Consider the following 19,970-nt stretch of genomic DNA (forward strand, 5'->3'; position numbering starts at 1 on the left):
GTGGTGTTTCTTGAACATGAGTTGCACCAGATGCAAATTCTTCCTCCGGGAAGGACACTTGTACTGGGACATTCAGATTGGCCTCTGGACTTGCATTTCCGACTTCATTACCCTGACTGCCTGCTTCATCTGCACGCTCCAGAACATGATGGGTGTCTTCAAATGGAACCGCATAACTTATTTTCTGGGTAGCCACTCTGACGTCCTCTGTGATGGGAGCTTTCTTCTGCATCACTACGTTACCAGTGGTCTCCACATGGTCTACTGATTCTCCTTCCCCAGAAACACCTTTCTGTTCTTCCAGACTCTTCTCCCTGCAAATAGTTCCAAACTTTCCCCAAATTTCCCCTTCTGCAGCTATCGGTTGGTATGAATCATCCTTACCAACTCGTTTTTCTTCCAGACCTTGGCCCTGGTCCTTTTGAGTTAGAGATGTGTCATGGAGAATGTCATCTTTGAGTATGTACTTCTCAAAATATATTCCTGTTCCATCATCAGTGTCAGAATTTCTGCTGGGAAATGATGCCTCAGAATTCACACTGTCACCTTCAGAAGCTGTCTCCTCTTCCTTCTTTTTCTCTCCAACTGCTTCTTCATACAGATCCTTATATAAAAATGCAAGTGCAGGTGGCTCCTCTAGAAGTTCTGGATTAATGACTTTAATAGTGGTAGGAAATATCTGGGTTCGTGATAGAACTCCTTCCTCTGCTTCAAATAAAGGCATCCCCGGTGACTTTGAGTCCACATCTCTCTTTGTGTCCTTTGAAACATTCCTGTCAGCTGAGTTTTGGCTTTGGGTCTCTGGATGAGATAATATGTCGTGGCCCTTTTCTGGTCCATAAAAACTTTCATCTAATTTCACCAAGTCATATTCATGTTCTAGTGCACTTTCCACTGAACTTACTGGGAAAGAGATAGATTCTTCTGTAATTTCCTTTGAGAGTTTCTCTTCAACATTTAATTTCTGTGGAGCTTTCTGTTTTTCAGGGTCTGGGGAGATGTTATAATCAATCAAAGTATATTTTTCAAAATAATCCTCTTCACTGGGAATTGTGGGCTGAGTAAACGATAAATCACCAGTTTCTGAATCTGTGGACATCTCTTCTTTTGTCTTATGAGTTTCCTTTTGTTTATTTTCTTTCAGTGGTGTAACTTTTTCATCTTCTAATCTGCTCTTTAATGTTTTATGACAAGCAACTGTTTCACTATCATCAGGGAGTGGTATGGTTTTAAATGAGGCTTTCTCTTCCAAATATTCTAACTTATCTTGCATTTGTTCACTTTCTTCCTGATCGATTGAAGAAATAAAGGCAGGAGCATGAATATTCAATATCTCACAGCCTTCAGAAATGATACTAAAGGCAGTCTTCTGATCTTCTGCAAGTCCAGCTGGCTTACTAGTCACTGTAAAGTCTTCATCTTTTGCATATGTGTCTTCAGGTTCCTTGGGCATTTCTTTATTAGAAACCATTTTATCAGCATTGCTTGCTGATGTATTAGATATAAATTGAGCATAGTTGCTTTTTGCTGAAGATAGTGGTTCCTTTACACGGGTATCTTCCACAGCCTCCAAGTGGTGCTTTGAAACAAGAACAGATTGTTTAGGCACATCGGATGTGTCATCTTTAGATGTCTGAATAGTATGAACTGTATGCCTTTCTGGAGTCAATTCTGATTGTGGCATTTCTTGTTCCTTCACTGCATTAATTTCTGGAGAAGCTCCTGAAGCAAGAGTTTGTGGTTTTACAGATGACAGCAAATATGGCGGTGTTGCTGAGCTCTTAGTTTCATCAAAAGGACGAGCTAAAATCCTTTCAGATTCTTTAGATGGAAATCCTTCTTTCATACTTTCTTTTGAGATATCTACTGAACCACCTTTCGATAGCTCTGACTCTCTGAACTGTTCTTTTTCTTCACTGTGATCTGGCATATCTCTGCTTGACTTTTCTAATACCAGATTTCCTTCCTGAGATAAAGAGTGGTTCTCTATTTCATCATGACAAGAAAGAGCCACCGGCAGGAAAGTCTTGGTTTTCTCCACCAAAACTTTACTTTCTTCTAAAGGATGTGGTTGGGTTCCTACTGCCTTTGCTTCTCTGATTTCTGGGTGAGCCTCTGAGAGCATGGCTTCTGATTTTTCAGTAACTGACATAGCTTTAACTAATGAAAATGATTGAGTTTCACCCAAACAATGACCTAAAGAGATATCTGATTCTTTAATCATAGACTCAGCTACATTCACAGAATAAGGCTGATATTCCTGCTGCTTCTTTCCTTCTGAAAGCTCATACACCTGATTTTCTTTTTCTTCACCTTTCTCCTTTTCAGAACCAACAATGATTTGGGGTCTTTCATTGTAGTCTTCATTTTGATAGAAGTGCTGTGGCATAGCATCAGCTTTTGATTCTTCCAGTTCAGTAGATCTAGATCCATGCGTAATTTGTGTTTTCCCTATTTCATTACTATCTCTAAGCTCTAATGGGGCCACAGAGTTTTGTTTTTCTGCCAGCACCTTCTTTTCTGCCAAGGTGTATGATCTATTTTCCAAATTATCTTTCTTCTCAGTTGGACTAACAGACCTGAGTTTTGTTTCCTCTTCAGAAATTTTCAAGGAAGTAGGATTTTGCATTTCTTTCTTGAGCCTGTCTTCACTGAGATCAATTAAACTGCCTTTTGATTCTTCTACTGGCAAAATAATTGACTCTGGTTTCTCTGATTCCTTTGTGATATTTTTACTTGCAAAGTTGGAGGAAGCTGATTTTGGCTGTTGTGGCACCTTATCTACTACATCAAATGAAAGGAGTGATTTTTGTTTTTGATCACTTCTTGGCTCTCCCTTAAAAATAGAAATATTCCATTTAGATGGAGGAGCGATTGCTGGCTTCTGGACTCTTTTACTATCAGTAACATGAAGAGGAACAATAGTTTTGGCTTCTTCCATAACCAATTTCTCACCGATTAGTGAAGAAGGTTGAATTTCAAGATTCTCATCATCAGCAGAAGTAACTACTGAGTTTATGTTCATTTCCTCTGAATCACCTGAGATTTCTTTTTTCCCATAATCTTCCCTAGACACCTCAGAAATGGATTTTGGCTGTTGCAAATCTTCTACATTTGATAAAATAATGGATTTTTCTTTAACATTTTGACCTTCACCAGATTTTACTAAAGTACCTCTGGGTTCGTCAGCAGTTTTAAGTTTTACCTCTGATAATGAATGATCAGCTGGTTTCTCAGCTGCATTAAAATTGGTGAGAATTGTACCTTTAGGCTCTATCACAGTCACTGCTTTTTCTACAGATGGACTTGGCTGTGTTTCTAAGTCTTCTTGTTCAGCAACTTTGTTATCTGGAGTGCTTGATCCAAAAAACAAGCTGGACATCCACGATTTGAAAGATGAAATTCCTCTCTTTCTCTTTTCCTCAGGAAGGTCTGGCTTAGCCACCTTTGGCTGTGTAGGTGGCTTTTGTGTCACCTCAGGTGACTCTGGGGATTGAGGCTCTTTTGCATGGATTGAGGAGATGGGTTTTCTTTGTGTGGGTATTTTTACTTCAGGTGCTGGTTTCTTCCCCTCATCAGCATCATCAATAACCTTTGACTGAACCATTTTTGACTCTTCCAATGGCTTCTCTTCAGGAAAAGGAGGTGTGCTCCTGTGTGCTTCTTTTTCATTGCCCAATGCAGGTTCCACACCTTCTGCCGGGAAATGGGCTGTTTTGACAGAAGAGGAGATTGTTTCTGACTTCACCTGTTCCACTGATAGGCCAGACACTGGTTTCTGGAAGAATCTTTCAGGAGGTAGTTTAATTTTTTCCTTGCTATCTTCTTTGGAAGGCCAGGAAAACTCTGTGTTTGCTTTCTCCAATAGCAAACTTTCACTCTCCATCAAAGCATGAACCTCCTTCCCCTCTGCTATGTTTCTCTCTACATTTCCAGCTAGGACTAAAGACTTTGGTTCTTCAGCCAGCTTTACTTCTTCAGAAGAGTAGCTTTTACTTGATAAGGTCTCTACATTACCACTGGAAGTATCAAGAGCAGATACTGCTTCTTGTGATGACAAATGAGATTCTTCAGCAGAATGCGGCAGGACCTGCTTTCTCACTTCATATGTATGGTCCTTACTGGACACAGCAGCCTTGGGCTGCCCTGGCCTCAGCTCATTGCTGCCAGAGGAATCCAGCTGCACAGATCCTGCTATTCTCTCTTCGTGTTGACTAGCCACATTTTCTGGCTTTCCCAACATCCAGTTTTCACCCTTTGGAGAAATAAAGAATTCTCCCATTTTTGTTTCTTTGACATCCGCAGGCTTGGTTGTCATAAATGATTTTGATTGTTCCAAAGGCAAATTCTCTCTCATAAATGAAAACTGCTTAATACCCAGATCTTGTTTATCTTCAAAACAGGTGCTTACATCAGGTAATTTAACAGTTTGATCTGAATGAAGTGCTTTTTCTGTCTTTTTTTGTTCCACAAGGAGGTCAGAAGGAGCAATCTTTGATGGTTCTGTTATACTCTGGAGTACCTGGGATGAATCTGGGTGGCCTGTTTCTTCACTTAGCTTATCTAAAATATCTCCCATGACTTGTGCCTTCAAGTTTCCAGTTAGTGGTAATGGGCCTATTTCTTGATTTCCTCCCTTTTTAAAGTCGGCTGGATGGCTAACCTCCTCTGATAATCCTTTTAAAGAAAAAGTAAATGGCTGAAATTCTTCTGGGTTGCCTCCTTCAGCTACAGAGGCAGGTGGTTCTTTTGACTCTAGGCTGACGATCTTGGGAGAGAAGGGTTTAATTCCTTCATTCTGAGATTCCTCCCTAAGCAATGATGAAAGCTCTGAAATTGCAGGCATTGTAGAAGATGCATAAATCTCTCTATTTTCTTCTTTTCCTTCTCTGCTCCTAAGCTCAGCTGGGCCTTTTTCTAAAACAGAATCCTCTGTTTCAGTTATGGGAGACTTTGCTTGTTTTGTACCTATGGATCCACTTTGTCTACCTAAATCACTAGAAAATTCTGACCCAGCGTTTGGTAATTCCGACAGTTGGTGTGGCTTGTCTTTCTTCTCAGGTTCCAAAGACAGCTCTGCCAAAGCAACGTCTTGTTTTTCTGATGGGAAGTCTCCCTGAGCGGTAGAAGATACTTCCACTGCCTGTTTGTTCTTATCATCACTGAGGAGCAGTAATGTTGGGGCTAAACCTGACGCTAAATTTTCCAACTCAGGAGATGAACTTGCTATTTCCTCATCTTTGCCTTTTGGAATTATATGTTTGGATGCAGGTGACACATTTTGTGATGAAGGAAGTTCAGTTTCTTCCTTCTTTATCTCACCCCATAGGCTGAGTGAAAGCTCATGTTCAGGCCCTAACACCTCTGAGGTAGACACAAAGCTCTTCTTCTGTGATGAAACCAAACGTTCAGAGTCACAGACTGTAGAAAATGAAAAACCTTGTTTGTCTTCTATCCTTGCTTCCTCAGATTCGTCTGAATGCTGAAAAGATGACGTTTTGATTACTGGCAACCCAGCTTTAGCTTCTTTGGCTTCTACTTCTGGCAAAACAGAATGCTCTGCTATAGAGGAGACACTTGGAGGTGAATCAAATTTAATTTCCTTCTCTGCTTCTGGCCAAGCTAAATGTTTTGATGAAGTTTCAATGGGAGAAGCACCTTTAATTGCCACCTTGTCTTCTTCTGCAAGAACTGAATGTTCATCTGCAGATGTTACCAGTGGTGGTAAACCACTTCCTGATTCACCCTTTCCTACTTTTGTTAAGACTGGACGATCTACAGGAGTGACAAGAGATGAATCTGTTGAGATTTCTTCTTTTACTACTTTGGTTAAGTTTGAATCAAGCTTAGTTACAGATGCTGTAGTTGTTGAGGAACTGGGTTCAATTTCTTTTTTAATTTCTTCTGACAAAGCTGAAAATGCTAGTGCAGGTGGACCATGTTCAACTTGCTTTTCCACTCCTGAGGAAGCTGAATGAAGCACTGTAGGTGTAGTTGTTATTTTGGAATCATGTTTCATCTCCATTTTCACCGCTGATAAAACCTCAGGTCCAGATAAAGATGTTTCCTTTAGAGGTGAATATGGTTTTATTACTTCAGGCTCATTCTTGGACAACTTTCTCTGTTCTAGTTCAGAAGTCACATTTAGAACTAATTTGGGCTTGACATCCTTCTTTGGCTCATCTACCACATCAGGCAAAACTGAATATTTCATTTCAGACCCTGGAACATTTGGAGGCTGAGGCTCCATTTTTTGATCCTGTGATACATGTGCTGTAGCTTCTTGAGAATCAGGCACAATTTCTTCCTTTCTGACTTTTGACAAAGCCATCTGTTCATCTGCAGCTTTTAGAGTGAGTGCTGCTGTGGGTTCCTCTTCTTTCTTGATTGCAGGGACTGAATCAGGTAAAACTGAATGTGGAGATGCAGGTTTGGTTTCTTCCTTTACTATAGATGATTGTGCAGGTAAAGAAGCAGGTATTGCAGCTACTGATGAACTTGCCTCCCTTTCTCCCTTCTCCACTTCACTCGTTAAATGTGGAGGGATCAAGTCTTCAGACTCAGGCTCTAAATATGCTTGAGCTTTCTGCTTCTGTGCCAAAATAAGATATTCAGATACAGATGTTGAGGTTGTTGGAATCTCTGGCTTAATTTCTGCTTTCTCTGATTTATCTGTTGAAGGCGGCAGACTTAAGTCTTCAAGCGGAGACATCAAAGGGAAAGTTTCAGCTTTTTGCTTCTGTGATGAACTGAACTGCTCAGATACAGGTGTAGCAGCTGTAGATCCAATGTCTTCCTCATCTGCTTCTGAAAAGCAGGAATAACCTGAAGCAGACAGTGCAGTTAATAGTGAATCAGGCTCAAGTTCATTTTTCTCTGTTTCTGAGATTCTAAATGGAGGGATTGAAACTTGTGATGCTGAGTCTGGAGAGAATAGTTCCACTTCTTCAGTGTCTTCATCTGACAAAATAGTGTGCTCAGATGGTGATGTTAAACATATTGGAGAATCACACTCAAATTCTCTTTTCTCTGCTTCCTGGGTTGCATACGGTGGAAATGAGAATTCTGACACAAATGCAGAATCTGGAGAAAAAGGTCCAATGTCTTCTTGATCTTCTTCTGATAAATTCATGGGTGAGGATGCACCTTTTAGATTTAGAGATATGTGGACAATTTCTTCCTCCTGTGCCTCCGGTGTTGCATATGGTGGTACTGAAAATTCAGAAGCAGATGTAGAAGAGGGTGTGTACCGCTCCAACTCGACTGCCTCTTCGTCTGATAGAACCACATATTCAGATGGGGTGGCTGAAAGTGGTGGGGCCTGGCATTCAGAAGTCATCTCGGTTGTGTGTGGTGGGAAAGAGTGTTCAGATGCAACAACCAAATCTGGGGAAGATGGTCCAATGTCCTCCTTGCCTTCTACTGACACAACTGTGTGCTCAGAAATACCTTTTGGTTTGAATTGGGATGCCTCATCAATTATTTTCTTTTGAGATTCCTGTGTTGCATTTAGTGGGGCTGCATATTTGGAGATCAACTTTGAATCCGGTGTGAAACGTTCACTTCCTAGGTCCTCTCCTTCTGATGGGACCACGTGTTCTGATGTGGCAGTAGAAGGCAGTGGTGACTGGCATTCAGAAGTCTTCTCGGTTGTGGATGGTGAGAGAGAGGGCTCAGAAGCAGGGGCCACGGCTGGAGTAAACGATCCAGTGTCTTCCTTCTCTTCTGATGGAATCATGTGCTCAGAAACACCTTTTGATATTAACGGGGACTTACGGTCAGTTGTTTTCTTCAGTGACTCTTTTGTTGCCTCTGATGGAACTGAATATTCAGAAGCAGATGTGGAGTCTGGTGTGTAACACCCACTTTCTGAGGCCTCGTCTCCTGATAGGACCATGTGTTCTGGTGTAACTGTTGAAAACAGTGGAGACTGGCTCTCCGAAGTCTTCTCAGTTGTGGATGGTGAGAGAGAGAGCTCAGATGCAGGGGCTGCAGCTGGGGAATAAGCCTCAAATTCCTCATCCTCTTCTTCTGACAAAACTGCATGTTCAGCTATAGCTTCTACATTGGATGGGGAAACTGGCTCACCTTCTTGCTCCTGTAGTTCATGGTTCAAATCCTGTGGTACTGAATACTCTGATACAAAAGCAGAATCAGTAGAAACAGATGCAATTTCCTCTCTTTCTTCCTCAGACAAAGCAACATGTTCAGGAGTTGATGTTGTCAATAATGGTAGAATAAGCTCTTCTTCTTTGTGCTCCAATTCAGGGGACACATGTGGTGGGAAGGGCTTCTCGGAAACTAATGGGCCTTCTGGGTAATCAAGTTCTATGATCCCTTCTTCTACTAAATTAGAATCTTCAGGTTCAGGGGTAATAGCTATGGGTAGGGAAGTTTCTATTTCTTCTTTCTCTGGTTCTTCTAACATTAGAGGTTCAGAAAGAGAAATGGATGCCTCAAGCATGTTTTCCTCCTCTCCTTTGACACTGGGATGGGTAGGGGTCAGTTTTGCAGAGACTGGTTCTGCCCTTTCTATTGAAGTCAGGTCCGGCTGTTCTTGGTCTGGGTCCAAACCATCCTGGGTAGATGCTGCCAGACCTGGTGACGCTGCCTCCAGAGAAATGGAATGGTGAGCAGAATACACATCTTCCTTCTTTACCTCATTAGCAAATGATGGTGAGACTGAAGAGTCATTCTCTGAAGCTGCAGTTCCTGGTGAAGCAAGCTCACATTCTTCCTTTGTTGTTCTCAGGAACATAGTTGCAGGTGTGTCAGGTGTCACAGATGGAGGTTCCACTTCATGTGGTTTTGCTTCATCTTCTGGCTGTTGTGGCACTGACTGCGAATGCCTGAGCTGTATTCCTTGTTCTGCTCTGTCACTACTTGAATAAGAGGGAACTGTGTGCTCCAATGCAGACATGGCATTTAGGGGAGAATCAGCATAAATTTTCTTTTGATCTTCATCAGTGAACATTAAGGTTAGGGACTCTGATCCTTTGGAGAGTGCACCTCTCCAGGGTGGAATAACCTCTTTTACTTTATCCTCTATGCTTTGGGCTACTAATTTGCTTGTTTTGGACACTGTATTAGAACCACTATTGTCCAAATCTGGCTCTAGACTAATGGATGCATCTTTCCCTTTCCTATAATGTATTTCTTTAATTACATAACCCTTTGGCAATGTTCCATAAAATTGTAGAGGAATTAATTCTTCTTTAACCAAATTAAACATCTTAATTTTATATTGTACTGTTCCTATGTAGACTGGTCTTAACACTAATGGCTTGTGTTCTTTGTATATTGCCCCAGTAATCGGAGGTGTATTTGAAGTGGTCTTCTTTTTTCTTGCTTTATCATAAATGCCAGTATATGACTTCTCTTTCTCCGTGGTTAGTACCTGGCTTGCTGAAGTTAAAGGACTGCCTTTTTTGTTTGTTGGAATACCTTGGGATTCAAAAGACTTTCTTTTTTTGTTGCCTTTCCGTCGTAATGATGGTGAATCATGCTTTGACTTAGGAGTCCTTTTCCGAACCTTTTTCACTTCATCCACAATAAACGAAACATTTCCAGGAGGAGAATTCACAGTTGACCCTTCCCGACTACACACACCAGAAGTCTGACTTTCTTCTGAAGCCCAAGGAGTAGAAGATCTACTTGAATTGGTTTCCCAGGTTATCCCACTATCTTCCCTTTGGACTGTCACCATGGAAAAGGAGGGGTCAGATATGATACACTCCTGCTTGATCTTTCCCTCTTCATCCTGGTCTGATAACCTACAACAAATAACAATATTAATTATATATTATCATAATAAAACAATATTAATTAATTAATAGACATATTTTAACCAGGTAAAGGATTAATGTGAAATTAAAATACAGACATCAATATTGCCATCCATGTCAAAAAGAGGGATGTATATAAAATAAAGTTTAAAAACCAAAGTCAGGATACCCAATACAATGACACATCCCAGGCTGGAATGACTCACTATTCCACAAACTCAAAAAAGCTAAAGTTAAATTTACCACCTTCTCTCATCAGGATTGCCTTCCTGATCTCCTCGGGACTCAGCAGTCACTCAAGCCCACTCTAGTCACCGGGATCTTCATAATAACCCTTGTATCTGCGCTCTCTCCATTACCACGATCGCCACCTCACCCAGCTTTTCACCACTTCCCTCCTAGTCACTGCCATTAACTTCCTAACTGGTCAGCTGGTATCACAGGTACTTCATTTTCCCCCGCTCTCAGCCCACTGTGCCCCATCCTCCCAGACTGGCTTTACTAAACAGCTCAGTATGCCACCCCCTGCTTTAAAATCTCAGCAAATTCTTCATATCCACAGAAAAAAAAAAAAAAAAGATGTTCAAAATCTTTAGCTCTCTGATCCCTATCGGATATTCTTTCCAAGTATCTACCTGCACCCTACCCCTACAGGTAAATTACTGTTTTAACAACAATTCGCTGTTCGGCAAATAGATCTTGGGAACTCTGAGTCATGATAAAGAGAAAACAGGACATTGAATAGAGAGAGGTCACAAAAAATGTCAACCTACTGTGCTTCACTTTCCTCATCTATAAAACAGGGATAATAATAGAACCTATCTCGTGAGCTTGTTGTGAAGATTAAATTAGTTAACTCACGCGAAATGCTTAGGGAACATTCCTGGCATGTAGTTAGTGCTCACTCAATAAACGTCATCTGTAGTCAGGCCTTCCTGATGACAGATGATGAAAGGGGCCTGGGCATGATCATTTTCAGCTGCTACAGGATACAGAAGTGTGGAAAGGCTGTGTCCGTGGACTGGTCTCACATCCCTTCCGAGATGGCTGGCTTTGGCCGCCCCTTCATTTGCTATTGGGCCCCCATCTTAGACTCTGTAGTGCTCTTCTCTGAAATTGTCTTCTACCTCTTCCTCACTTGTACTTATGCTGTTCCTCCATTTAGAATGCAGAGCCCCGACCATACCCCAGTTCTGCAATTGTAAATTCTACCTACTCCTCAAGGCTGGGTTTAAATTCCTCTGTGGTTATCATTCCTGACCAATGCAGCAGCCACGTTTGCCATCACTTCATAAACATATTTTCTCCTAGGAATATGCAAGATGAAGCCCAACTACTGACTGGCTTATATCTGTCTACAACAATAAAAACAAAAAACCCTCTGTTAAAAACACTAAACATAAGTGTTAAATTAAGGCAATTGAAAAAAATCTACAGTTAGATTTACGTCCCTTAGTAAACTGTTTTTATCATCAGTCTCTGCATATATCAGAGGTTCTTAACTCTGAAACGTTATAAAAATCACCTGTGGAAACTTTTTAAAAAATACTAATACTGCCCCATACCCTTCTCCACAGAAATTCTGATTTAATTGTACAAGGGTCTGGTCTTCACATTGCTATGTTTTTAGATTTTAAAAGCTGCCAAGTGACTACAATATGTATTCAGAATCACTGGCCTGACCAGGCACAGTGGCTCACGCCTGTAATCCCAGCACTTTGGGAGGCCGAGGCGGGTGGATCACCTGAGGTCAGGAGTTTGAGACCAGCCTAGCTAACATTGTAAAACCCCATCTCTACGAAAAATACAAAAATTAGCTGGGCGTAGTGGCAGGCGCCTGTAATCCCAGCTACTCAGGAGGCTGAGGCAGGTGAATCGCTTGAACCCAGGAGGCAGAGGTTGCAGTGAGCCGAGATCACACCATTGCACTCCAGCCTGGGTGACAACAGTGAAACTCCATCTCAAAAAAGAAAAAAAAAAATCACTGGCCTAAACAATCCTAGCTCTGACACTTAAATAGCACATATCTTTCTTTCTTACTGTAAACCCTTCCTGGTTTGTTAGGTTGGGTGGGGACCAGGACCATAAGTCCTTGCAGGTGCACTCAACTTCCCTTATTAAGCTTCAGAGTTTCCCCAGCAGTCTACTGCAAAGGGGTTATGGCTGTCCTGAGATCCTGGTCTCCTTAGTTCTCAGCACAGCCACGGGGAGCCTGAGGCAGCCAGACCCCTTGGGCCACTAGCCTGCAATAGCAAGCAGCCAGATCCATTCACCCTAGTGTGCTATAAATTATATCATTTTCTATACATGCCATGAGTGAAGGGTCGGGAAAAAGTAGTCTCTCCATTTCCCCTGCAACTCTGCCCTCACTCATTTGCTTGGGTATTAAACTGCTGAACTTAATTAGGAATTAATACTGTATCTTGGTCCTGAACGGAATCTTATTTTAAACTGTTTTTTCAGGCTCTTCTACATACCTAGTTAAAGCTATTCCACAAAACTTTCAACTCATCCTACATCTTCTCTCTTCCATGTCACTTAGAAATAGGATGAAATTAAAAATTAAGGTTATGACATGCATCTGGGAAGTCAGCATTTTGAATGCCCATGAATGTAGAAGCATTATAAAATTCAATTATAAGTTCAATTTAGAGTCAACTACTGATTGTAAATTCTATGTGCCCAACCAGAGAAGTTTTCATTACCAGCTAGAATGAGTTCATGAGTGCTGAGGAGAGAACACACATGGTGGTCACAAGACAGGAGAGCCCTACTGATTCACTCACTCAATCGTTGCTTACTCATTTTCATTCATTCATGTATTTCTTTACTTAATAAACTTTCATTGAGTTCAAATACTAGGAGTACAAATATAAAGCACTTAGAACCTTCTTCTAAGGAATTCAAAATCTAATATGGAGAGACAACAAAACATTCTTTTTTAATTTCCAGTTTTTAAATTTTATTATTTTATTTTATGAGACAGAGTCTTGCTCTGTCTCCAAGGCTGGAGTGCAGGGGTGCAGTCTTGGCTCACTGCAACCTCTGCCTCCTGGGTTTAAGTGATTCCCCTGCCTCAGCCTCGGAAGTAGCTGGGATTACAGGTGCGTGTCATAACGCCCGGCTGATTTTTGTATTTTTAGTAGAGACGAGATTTCACCATGTTGGCAAGGCTGGCCTCGAACTTCTGGCCTCAAGTGATCTGCCCACTTCAGCCTTCCAAAGTGCTGGGACTACAGGCATGAGCCACCGCACTCTGCCTCCATTTTTATTTTAGATTCAGGGGGAATGTGCAGGTTTGTTACATGGGTATACTGTTTGATGCTGAGTTTGGGGCTTCTATTAATCCCATCACCCAAATAGTGAACATAGTACCCAGTGTGTTTTTTAGCTCTTACCCCTCCCTCCCTCACCCTTTTGTAGTCCCCAGTGTCTATTGTGCCCATCTTTATGTCCATGTGTACCCAAAATTTAGCTCCCACTTATAAGTGAGAACATGTGATATTTAGTTTTCTGTTTCTGCATTCATTTGCTTAGGATGATGGCCTCCAGCTGCATTCATGTTGCTGCAAAGGACATGATTTCATTCTTATTTATGGCTGCATAGTATTCCATGGTGTATATGTACCATATTTTCTTTATTCAATCCACCGTTGATGGGCACCTAGGTTGATTCCATGTCTTTGCTATTGTGAAGTGCTGCGATGAACATGAGTGTACATGCCTTTTTGGTAGAATGACTTATTTTCCTTTGGGTCTACACCCAGCAATGGAATTGCTGAGTTGAATGTTAAGAACATTTTAATACAGTGTGATAAGTACTATTACAGAAGATAGGCAAGATACAATTAGAACATAAAGAAGAGAAAACTTCAGAGGAAAAATACTTGAGTTGGTTTGTAGAAGAAGAAATAGGAGTTGGCTAAGTGAATGAAGATAGGAGATGGTGTAAGGATGGGGAGGTCATTCCAAGAAAAGGTCATAGGATGTAAAAAATGTAGCATGAATAAACAGTCTTGCTCACTGAGAGACCCAAAGTTGAATGACAGAGCCAACGGGAACTAGAGAATGACTATACAGTATTAGCATGTGTAAAACCATGGCAGTATTACACTCAGTCTAAAGAAACAATGTATTAACAGAAGAGAAATGGTCACCATACCATTCAGTGTTCCCATCTATGTACATATCAGCTTTTCATAGTTAAAAGATATTGGCTATGAAAATCATCTCATTCATTCCCCTCTGACTGCATTCTCACAAAGCAACCTTCTGATTATCAGTTAACATCCCACATAGATTTATCTATAGGAGTGTAGTGAGACAATGACTTGGGAAGCTCACTTCCTCCACACTTTCAGCGTTGGGCAAGGAGAAGGTTCAGCTGATCTGAGTTAGATCAAGCAAACAGACTGATACCAGAGATGTCAAAGGCTCCCCTTTCATTTGGAGGATAACCCTCATCTGATGAAGGAAGTTTCCTTCTATTCCTGTTTGCTAAGGCAGTTTTTAAAAATGATGAATGTTAAGTTTTATTAAACAATTTTTTGGGTGGGGGATGGAGTTTCACTCTTCTTGCCCAGGCTGGAGTGCAATGGTGCGATCTCGGCTCACTGCAACCTCCACCTCACAAGTTCAAGCAATTCTCCTGCCTCAGCCTCCCAAGTAGCTGGGATTACAGGTGGGCACCACCATGCCTGGCTAATTTCGTATTTTTTTTAGCAGGGATGGGGTTTCACCATGTTGGTCAGGCTGGTCTCAAACTCCTGATCTCAGGTGATCCACCCACCTCAGCCTCCCAAAGTGCTGGGATTACAGGCCTGGGGCACCACACCCAGCCGATTAAAAATTTTTTATGAAACTATGGAAATGATCATATTTTCTTTACTAGCCTGTTAATGTGATAAATTACAGTGATTGATATCCAAATAACAAACCAATCTTGAACTCCTGAACTGAACTCAACATGGCTGTGATATATTATACTTTTATATAATGCAAGATTTTCATGTTTGTTAATACTATGTTTAGAAATTTTTCTCCCATGTTAATGAGTGATATTACCCTGTAATCTCCTTTCCTTTTCTCTTTTTTTTTTATTGTTTTGTTTTTGAGACAGGGTCTCGCTCTGTCACCCAGGCTGGAGTGCAGTGGCATGATCATAGCTCACTGATACCTCAAACTCCTGGGCTCAAGCAATCGTCTCTCCTCAGCATCCCAAGTACCTGCAACTATAGGTGTGCCCCATCACACTTGGTTAATATTTTAATTTTTGTAGAGACAGGAGTCTTGACATGTCACCCAGGTTGTTCTCGAACTCTTGGTCTTAAGTCGTCCTCCTGCCTTGGCCTCCCAAAGTATTAGGATTACAGGTGTGAGCCACCATGGCTAGCCTGTAATCTCCTTTTCTTTTCTTTTTCTTTCTTTTTTTTTTTTTTCTTTAAGATGGAGTCTCACTCTGTCACCCAGGCTGGAGTGCAGTGGTGTGATCTTGGTTCACTGCAATCTCTGCCTCCAGGGTTCAAGCGATTCTCCTGCCTCAGCCTCCTGAGTAGCTGGGATTACAGGTGCCTGCCACTGCACCCGGCTAATTTTTGTGTTTTTAGTAGAGACGAGGTTTCACCATGTTGGCCAGGCTGGTCTCAAACTCCTGACCTCATGATGCACCCACCTCGGCCTCCCAAAGTGCTAGGATTACAGGCATGAGCCACTGCACCTAGCCTATGTAATTTCCTTTTCTATAATGTGTTTGTCAGGTTTTTGTAGCAAGATTATGATGCCTCATAGAACAAACTGGGAATTGTTCCCTCCTTTATTCTCCTGTGGAAGAGTGTGTAAAATATTACATTATTTCTCCCTTAAGTGTTTGGTAGAATTTGTTAGTGAAGCAGTCTGGACCTGGAGTCCTTTTTGTGGTAAGGTTTTTAGTTAGCAATTTAATATTTAATAATTATATGACTTCAGAATTTCTTTTTGTTTTTAGTTTTTATTTTGTACTTTTCTAAGAATTTATCTATTTCATCTAAATGTTTAGAAAACATTGAATTAAAGCTGTTCATAATATCCATTTAGGATCTTTTAAATGTATGTAAGACCTAAAATTTTACTCTTTTTTTGTCATTCTTGATATTGGTTGTGTCATCTCCATTTTTTATTTAATATTTATACTATCTTTTTCAGATAGTTTTTTGTGTTTTTTTTTTTTTTTTTTTGAGACACAGTCTCACTCTGTCACCCAGGCTGGAGTGCAGTGGCACAATCTTGGCTCACTGCAACCTTCGCCTCCTGGATCAAGCAATTCTCTCACCTCAGCCTCCCAAAGTAGCTGGGATTACAGGCATGCGCCGCCATACCAGCCAATTTTTTGTATTTTTAGTAGAGATGGTGTTTCACCATGTTGGCCAGGCTGGTCTCGAGCTCCTGACCCCAAGTGATCTGCCCACCTCAGTCTCCCAAAGTGCTGGGATTACATGCATGAGCCACTGCACATGGCTGAGATAGGTTCTTATGTCATTAATTTTCAAACTTTCCCTTTTTCTAACATGTGAAGTCAAGACATGTGCTTCTCTTTAAGCACAAATTTAGATGTATAACCTAAAGGTTGATATATAGCATTTTAAAAGTTATTAATCTCAAAATGTTTTAAAATTTCCTTTGTGATTTCTTATCTGGCCCATAGATTATTTGAAAATGTATTTTGCAATTTCAAAATACATGAGGATTTCCTAGTTATCTTTTTGTTTACTTTCTAGTTTAATTGCATTGTGATCAGAGAATTTATTTTGTATGAAGTTATACTTCAAAATTTGTTGAAACTTTCTTTATGGCTATATGGCCATTTTAAGAAAAATGTTTATGGGTTCGTGAAAAGAACATATGTTCTGCAGTTTTTCAACAGTGTTCTATATATGTTAACCAAGTCAGGCTTATTTATTGTGTTATTCAGATCTTTTTTAGCCTTAGTAATATTTTTTGTCTGCCTGTTCTAACACTGAGAAATGTCTAAACATTTTCTAACACAATTGTGGATTTGTCTCTCCTTATGGTTCTGTAAATATTTGATTTAAACATTTTGAATCTATGTTCATAGGTAATAATACATTTAGAATAGTTATATCTTTCTGGAAATTTTAACTTTTAATAATAATGAAATGCCCCTTTTATCTATAAATAAAGATTTTTTTCTAGAGTCTAGTTTGATACTATTAAAGCTTTGCTTTGATATTAATAGCATTATGCCAGCTATCTTTTGGTTAATGTTTGCATTATGCATCCATATATATCATTTGCATGATATATCTTTTTGCATTTTTACTTGGAACCTTCCTATATCTTTATATTTTAGATATGTCGCTTATAAGCAGCATATAGTTTTTAAAAAATCCATTCTGACCATTTAAATAGAGCTCTCTGACTTTTAAATGGAGCATTTAGTCCATTTAAATGTAATATAATTGCCAATATGTTTAGAGTTAAATTTGCCATCTTATTATTTATTTTCTATTTGTCCTACCTATTCTATATTCCTTTTTCTCTCCTATCTTGCCTTATTTTGTTTTTTTATTTTTTAAAAACAGAGATGGGGGGTCTCAATATGTTGCCTAGGCTGGTCTCAAACTCTCAGACTCAAGCAATTCTCTCACCTTAGCTTCACAAAGTGAGCCACCACACTCAGCCTTGCCTTATTTTGGATTGAATTTTTTTATCATTCCATTTCCTTTTCTATTAGCTTGTTAGCTACATTCTATTTGACTATTATTTTAGTGATTACCCTGGAAATTACAACATACATCTTTGACTCATTAATGTCTAATATAAATTGATATTTTTACCTATTCCCAGACAACACAAAGACCATGAATCCTTTAATTTCAACTTACATGTCCTTATGTATTTTCAACCTAAATGTTAAGCCACGTGAGATGTAATTATTTTTATTGTCAATATTTATTTAGATTTACTTAGATACAGAAACTTTTTATTTTGCGTCATTCCTTCCTGTATCTCTAAGATTCCATCTGGAACCATTTTCCTCCTCCCTTTAGTATTTCCTTTGGTGTGAATCTTCTGGGGACAAGCTCTTCCTACTTTTTTCATTAAAAGTCTTTTTACATTTTCATTCTTGGAGAATATTTTTTCAGGATATAAAATTCTAGATTGGGCCAGGCATGGTGGCTCACACCTGTAATCCCAGCACTTTGGGAGGCCGAGGCCAGCAGATCACTTGAGGTCAGGAGTTCAAGACCAGCCTTACCAACATGGAGAAACACTGTCTCTAGTAAAAATACAAAATTAGCTGGGCGTGGTGGTGCATGCCTGTAATCCCAGCTATTTGGGAGGCTGAGGCAGGAGAATTGCCTGAACCTGGGAGGGGGAGGTTGCAGTGAGCTGAGATTGCGCCACTGCACTCCAGCCTGGGCAACAAGAGCAAAACTCCTTCTCAAAAAAAAAAAAATCTAGATTGGCAGTTATTTTTATCTTAGCACTTAAAAAATATCATTCCATTGTCTTCTGTCTTCCATTGTTTGTATTGATAATTTGTCTGTCAGTGTAACTGTTGCTTTTTTGAAGATGATTTGGACTTTTTTCCCCCACTACCTCCCTACAGCTGTTTTTGGGATTTGGTAGTTGTCTTCAGTTTTCAGAAGTTAGTATCATATTCTTAGACATCTTATCCTGCTTGGAGTTTGCATGGTTTCTGGAATCTGTAGATTAATCTCCTTTAGCATTTTCGAGAAATCCTCAGCCATACTCTGTTCAAATATTGCTTCTGCCTCATTGCCTCTCTTGTCATCTGAGATGCCAGTTTTTCACAAATTGAAACATTTCACTGTATCCTGTGTGTGCTTCATTTGGATGTTTCTTCCAATTTATCAACCAGCATACTAATTCTGTATTCAACTGTGTCTAAACTGCTTACTAAACATAATCAAATGTGTCATTTTTTATTATTGTATTTTTCAGTTTTCGAATTTCCATTCTTTTCATTGCTTTCAGTTCTCTGACAAAGTTCAATTTTGTCTTTTATTTCCATATCTGCCATCCTTATAAATAAGTTAAGCATTACATAAGCATCATTCTTCTACAGAAGCCCTTCCCTTCCCATAGTAGTCCAGCTATGCCCTGAGCAAGCATTACTCTTTGTGAGATGAGAGCTTATAGGATTGTGTGTGCTCTACTACTTCTCCATTTCTGAATTTTCCCTGATAAACTCTAATTTATATTTTCATTGTGTGTTCACGTCCCTTTGCATGGTAGGAAGGAAATGAGATAATTTATGAATGGTGCTTTAATACATTTGCTGGTGATCTTCTTATCTCCAACTGTTAAATGGACATATTTTTCTAAATGTGCTTTTTGTGAGTTGTATTAGTATAAACCAGTTCTCAAAAAATGAATTTCATCAAATGTGCTAAAAAATACAACATCTGATATTTCAAAATGAAGGATCAGGTTCTGGAATATGATGACCATGCCAAAAATTCCTGTTTCCTGTTTAGGCTGTGATCAACCTTCCTAGGCATACTTATTTCATCCTAGCTCAGAAACCAGTAACTTATTGAAAATTAAGTTATTAGAATCATAAGTGGAAAGAGCCTTGTGGGTTTATAATATTTCTCATTTTATAAGTGAAAAAATATGAGGGAGGTAACACACATGTACAAATTGAACTTTTAAAGAGGGAAATGGGTAGCCATCACAGAGGAGCTACCAAAATAACAGTTTCCCACATTTCTTCATCAATATCTTTGTTTTGAATTGATTCTCTCATTCTTTCCTTAAAAAAAACCCTACACTTCTGAAGAAGTGAAATGGGTTCTCTATTTTTATCTGAAGGTTAAGTCTGTATAACATGTGTCACTTAACAACAGGGATACATTCTGAGAAATGCATCATTAGGCAGTTTCATCATTGTGTGAACATCACAGAGTGTACTTACACAAACCTAGATGGTAGAGTCTATTACAGAGAGACTATATGGTACAGCCTATTGCTCCTAGGCTACAAACCTACACAGCATGTTACTGTACTGAATACTGTAAGCAGCTGTAATGCAATGGTGAGTATTTGTACAGCTAAACATAGAAAAACTAAGTAAAATATGGCATTATAATCTTATGGGACCACTGTTGTAGATGCAGTCTGTCATTAACCAAAATGTCATTATGCAGCATGATTATATTA

General features: G+C 39.8%; 1 protein-coding gene across 2 annotated transcripts in view; it reads right to left on the bottom strand.

Moving 5' to 3' along the window:
- CMYA5 (cardiomyopathy associated 5) overlaps window positions 1–19,970 on the bottom strand; it is a 106,554-nt gene that overhangs the window by 54,089 nt on the left and 32,495 nt on the right. For both annotated transcript variants that reach the window (XR_009214132.1, XM_032156965.2), the window contains exon 2: window positions 1–9,773. This exon is cut by the window's left edge and continues 452 nt beyond it. Coding sequence is in view for 1 of the 2 variants with exons in the window: in XM_032156965.2 (XP_032012856.1) it covers window positions 1–9,773 (9,773 nt within the window). In the remaining variant the exon portion in view is untranslated. The remainder of the gene's footprint in view (window positions 9,774–19,970) is intronic.

Source organism: Hylobates moloch, unplaced genomic scaffold, assembly GCF_009828535.3.
Source record: "Hylobates moloch isolate HMO894 unplaced genomic scaffold, HMol_V3 SCAFFOLD_6, whole genome shotgun sequence".
NCBI lineage: Eukaryota > Metazoa > Chordata > Mammalia > Primates > Hylobatidae > Hylobates > Hylobates moloch.